This window comes from Nelumbo lutea, chromosome 1 (assembly GCF_056320005.1).
Source record: "Nelumbo lutea isolate HS-2025 chromosome 1, American lotus-T2T, whole genome shotgun sequence".
Lineage (NCBI taxonomy): Eukaryota > Viridiplantae > Streptophyta > Magnoliopsida > Proteales > Nelumbonaceae > Nelumbo > Nelumbo lutea.
Genome location: NC_142684.1, coordinates 170,967,472 through 170,972,858, shown reverse-complemented (window position 1 = coordinate 170,972,858; position 5,387 = coordinate 170,967,472). Strand labels below are relative to the sequence as shown.

The window sequence follows — 5,387 nt, the reverse complement described above, 5'->3', positions numbered from 1 at the left end:
CTGAATGGTCCGATACAATACTCGACACCTATACTCTAATCTTTGATTTCAAGTTAGATAACTAGTTATAAGATAAACCATCACAAATATATCTTTTGATGATATATATAGAAAGGAAAAATAACCAAATTAGATTGAAAGGAAAGCGAAAACTTAGAGATGCCAATAGATTAAAGGTGTTTCCCATTCGTCATTAGTTGCGGCATTCATGTTTGTTCTGGTTCACAAATTGTAATAAGTTTTAAGGCAAGGAAATAGAATCATCATTCTCTTCTTAATACAATGCTGGTTTCAAATTAAATTAACCAGAACTTTTTATATAAAAGCACCATAGATTGCTGATGTAAGCATGACACAGCAGGTATGTAATATTTCTTGTACTACATCATCAGCAATAATATTTCTACTAGATAATGACGATAAGATCATAAAGAAATAGAGAAAGTACATATACATATGAACTGAATGATGAATCAATCGCACACTCAATACTCACAGACCATGGTTCAAAAAATGAACCACAGACTCAACAACCTCTTTTGCATTTTCTGGTTACTTAACCCAACCTAACCCTAAATTAATTTAGCTTAGAATCTGACCTGAAAGCTAGGATCGTCAGATCAAATTGGATTTACCATTTAACCCAACCCAATCCAACCCATTAGGATCCCTAACCGTCCATATAAACGTCTAGTTCTAATCTTCAGTAAGTATACAATTTATTAATTGACTATAAAAATTTAACTTTAAATTAACATGTGGAAAATCGCTTGGTTTGTTTACTGAACAATGAACAATTAAACAGAGTAGCAATAAGCCACTACCTTTGAAGTTTGAACATAAATGGTAAAATATAGCATGGAGGAATCGTAATTTTGTATACAATATAATTTAATAATTGGGGAGAGACTGAAATTGAATTAGAAATACATACATTGTTGAAAGCTTGAAAGATCAGACGGTGTACAAGTATCTGATCTTTTGGGACAATTTTTATGTTGTCTAGTTTGTGGGTTTTGATCCTTTATTGGACACACACACACATACTGGGTTTGACAGAATTCGTGTCAACCCCCGACGGACACAAGCACTATTCTACATCTGGTTGAAGAGTTCATGGGACATCCTCCTTCTCTCTCTTTCTCTCTATATCTATCTATCTATCTCTCTAAGCATCAAGGGTGGGCCCTGACTCCTGCGTGTTATCACGTGTGCTGAGTATTCATTTGCCTTATTACAGCATCATGATCGTCAGCTACTGCATAGGATTCTAAAGAAAAAATTTATTTCAATGGTATGAGACAAAGTCTTTAGAGAGAGAGAGAGAGGGAGCGCTTTTTGTTGGGTTCTTTGCCGAAGAATTTTCATTTACAGTGAGCAAAAGAGTGGTAAAGAAAGATCTCAAATATGTTTAATGGAGCGCCAGACCAGTTCCACGAGTTCATAGCTTCGAGAGCAGCTCTCACATTCCCTCTTCCACTCACTCTACCTCTCCATGTCTCTCCTCCTTACTTCTCCGGTTTGGATCCCTCTCCTCCTCAGCACCAAGTATTCCAGTCTCATTCCCTCCTCCTTCACCAATTGCACCGACAGTCCCCGTCGGTCGAAAATGATGAACAAGAAGAAGAAAGGGAGATGGATCGAACCATGCAACTTCAAGGACTGAAATCGACATCTAAACTGATAGATCCATGGACGGAAGAGGAAATACTTGCACTGTTGAGGGCCAGATCTAGCATCGAGACTGGGTTTTCAGACTTCATTTGGGAACATGTTTCAAGGTTTGTACTACCCATCTGTTTCTGCTTTTTCATACTTAAAACACACTTGTTTCTTGTCATTTGCTTCCTTGAAATTTATGATGCTCTATTTATGGCTCTGATCCATTTTTCGTCACTGTTTTCAAAACCCAATGTCATATCTAAGCTTCTGAATCTTTGGATAGTTGATTTCATCTCCTTAGCCGTCGTAATCATAATCGCTTCAATCACGGAAAAACCGAAGTTTGTTAATAAGCAGACGGTGTATGAGTTGAAGTGAATAATATTTTTACTTGATGAGTGCATCATTTACCTAGATTTCTTTTTTCCATAGTTGCTGAATCTTGTTCTGCTATCTACCAGTTTAGAGAACTTCTTATACTTGCAGATATTTTCTTTCTTTCTAATTTTGAATAGCCCATTTAAATGGTTGCAGAGATTTAATTGTTCCTACTCGCATTAAAAGCAAATTAAACAAATTAAATTAGCTTCTCATACATGGCGGTCTTGTTTTTTTTTTTTTTTTTGTGTGCGTTTTTTTGGGTAAAAAAAGGAAGCTTGCAGAGCTTGGATTCAGAAGGAGTCCTGACAAATGCAAGGAGAAATTTGAAGAGCTTAACAGTCTGTGCAACAACAACAACAACAATAGCAGTTACACTGATAACTATAGGTCGTTCGATGAACTTGAAGCCGTCTATGAAGGTGAAAACCCTAAGACATCAGCTAAGATGGAAATAACTAGCGAAGGAGGTGGGAAGGTGACAATGAATTTGGAGGACAATTCAGGTACAGAAACCTTGGTGAACCCACCTGTCGAAAACAAATACGTGGTCAAGAAATCAAAAGTAAAGAAGAGAAGAAGGTCTCATAAGTTCGAATTGCTGAAGAACTTCTGTGAAGAAATTGTAAACAAGATCATGGCCCAACAAGAAGAGCTGCAGAGCAAGCTCCTGGAAGGCATGGAAAGACGAGAGGAGGAAAGATTTGCTAGAGAAGAAGCATGGAGGAAGCAAGAAATGGTTAGGATTAACAGGGAGATTGAAATTAGGCAACATGAGCAAGCCGTTGCACGCGATAGAGAAGCTACCATCATTGAGCTCCTGAAGAAATTCACAACAGGTCCATCTCATCAGAACCTTAGTCTCTTAAACGAAGATCTTAAAAAGACAACAAACAAGCAGAACACACTCACTTCGCCTTCATCATCAAGTCCAGCACAGATATCAGAAGAATCGACCCAGTTCAACCTTAAAGAGATCAGTTCATCTACTAACCCAAATCTACCTTCTTCGTCTTCTCAAGTACCAGTACCCCAAAACCACCCAGACTCCAGTGTCTGTCAGACCAATCCAATAGTACCCTCCTCTTCTACTCTAGCAATGGGTCCCCAAAACCCTAATTCCAAAACGAGCCAAAACAACACAGTACTACCCAGTTCATCGACTGCAGTTCTGCCCCATCAAAACCCTAATTCGACATCCAGTGATAGAGAAGATCATGGCAAGAGATGGCCAAGAGATGAAGTGAACTCACTGATAAACCTGAGGTGCAACCTCTACAGCAGCATCGAAGATAAGGAGGGAGCAAAGGTTCCTTTATGGGAGAGAATCTCACAAGGAATGTTGGAATTGGGTTACAAGAGGAGTGCGAAGAAGTGCAAAGAGAAATGGGAGAACATAAACAAGTACTTCAGGAAAACCAAAGATGCAAACAAGAAGCGGTCTCCTGACTCAAAAACATGTCCTTACTTCCATCAACTGAGCAGTTTGTACAACCAAGGCACACTCATTGTACCCTCTGAAGGACCTGAAAACCATTCCAGTTCTCCAGAAAATCGATTGGGATCGCCGGAAACCCGCTTCCGGTCCTCTCGGTGTGGTTTTAATGAAGCAACTATGCATGATGATGAAGGTGAGAGGAACCAGCAGCTGGGTCAAGTACCCGCCTTAGATTTTGAATACTAAAGTAAGCCTTTAATCTTTTTGTTTTTTTCATCTTCTACTTATTAAGTTATTTAATTAGAGAAATGTGCTATAGTTAATATTCTTACTTATTTTCGATTTATAATTTTTATTCCTCTCAAAGATTCAATTGAGTGTCAAATTTTGTTAATTATTTTGCATGGAATATTAATGATAATATATGTGGCACCGACATTTTTTGAAAACTGAATAGCAGATGCACATTCATGTAAGCACAAATGAAGTATTGCGATTTGCGACAACACAATCCCTGATTGATATCTGTTCAAGGTGGGGGTCCATCACATGACAATGTTTACAGAGATGTAGGTACGTGTATGGCCAATGCGAAGAAAATTCCAAAACATGAAGGGACGATTTTTCGTCCAAACTCGGTTTGGTTATATGGAGGGACGGTCCAGATGCATCTGTACAGTATTCAAAGTCAAGGATTCAAACATTGGCATCGTACTTGTTGGCTTTCTAATAAATCCTTTGTGTGAGACAAGAGAATAATGTGCTTTCACTGCTTTCATGCCATGCAGAGAGAGGAGAGGACTTTTGAGTTAAGACCACTCGTTGGTTGGTTGCTTCCTTCTTATTAAGTGACTGATGCTGAGAAGTCAATGTGATTAGGTAATAACATCCATCACAAAGTTAGTCGTCGTCCTGTGTCGGTTTCAATCTTCTTTTCCAGGTACATACATGGTTTGGTTGGGCCCTACTAGAGCAAGAATTGGGGACCACCCATTTGATCTAAATTAATGATACCTTGAAATAGACGGCTGATGTGATGACCCACAATGCATGCTTATCCAGGTGATCAATCCATTTCTTCCTCTCTGTGTGTTTACGCTTTAATTTTATTTTATTTATGGAATTATGGGAGAGAGGAGTTCCGGACTTAAATCGGTTCCAGACTTCCAGTTCCAATTCCACCACCCTCCTCAAAATCAGTGAAGTAGTTCTCTCCCCTAAATCCCAACCAAAACAAAGAGCTGGCTTTGTCTCACACGTCTGCTGTGTGAGTATGAGAGCTTAATTCTGTTTCTTACTTTCTTCCTAGTGAGTGACCAATGGGATGGTCATGGTCCCACCCCACCACATCTATGGGTGGTCTACACCAGATTATAAGAGAAGAGCAAACTTATCTCTGATCAAGAAATGCTAGCTACACTCCAACTTTGACTCAACTGTGGACTACTCTGTTTCTTCTTCAATTCATCACAGTGATATCTTCCTTCTTTGATATGTGCAGACATACGGCCGGACTTGACTGGTAATTCACATTTTCAAATGCATTTCCATCCCACTCCAAACTCCAAAGACTCCCCAAGAAAATTACCCAAACAACCCCCCTTAACAAATGTGTTGTGCAAGGAGTAGTTGATCTGAGTCATTCACTGACCCTCTTCCATCTTCCATGGGTTTCCACTCGTAAAACTGGACCATTGATAAAACCCCACATCAGCTCTTACACGCGCATCTCACGTGATGAACATTTTGGTACGAAAGTGGGATCCACTCTCATAAAGACATTAATGCCCCCTCACATGCATTGGAATTGATGTAGGCCCTTTTTTTTATTGTCTACTAGTGAGCTCGGTTGTTTAAATGAGATGCATCGAGTAAGCAGACAAATGTGGGGCTGTCACAATAAAATGAG

General features: G+C 39.2%; 1 protein-coding gene across 5 annotated transcripts; it reads left to right on the top strand.

Annotated features, from left to right (window-relative positions):
* Positions 1-1,260: 1,260 nt before the first annotated feature.
* Positions 1,261-4,560, top strand: LOC148879156 (trihelix transcription factor GTL2-like). 5 transcript variants are annotated; one of them, XM_088960583.1, is made up of 3 exons: positions 1,261-1,781; positions 2,314-3,725; positions 3,939-4,560. In XM_088960583.1, the coding sequence occupies exons 1-2, from the start codon at positions 1,408-1,410 to the stop codon at positions 3,722-3,724; spliced, it is 1,785 nt and encodes a 594-aa protein (XP_088816709.1). In that variant the 5' UTR covers positions 1,261-1,407; the 3' UTR covers position 3,725; positions 3,939-4,560. The 5 variants fall into 5 exon arrangements, with proteins under 5 accessions (XP_088816709.1, XP_088816711.1, XP_088816712.1 ...); XM_088960585.1 differs by having other exon boundaries at positions 1,265-1,781; positions 3,936-4,560; XM_088960586.1 differs by having other exon boundaries at positions 1,278-1,781; positions 2,314-3,671; positions 3,936-4,391.
* Positions 4,561-5,387: the final 827 nt, after the last annotated feature.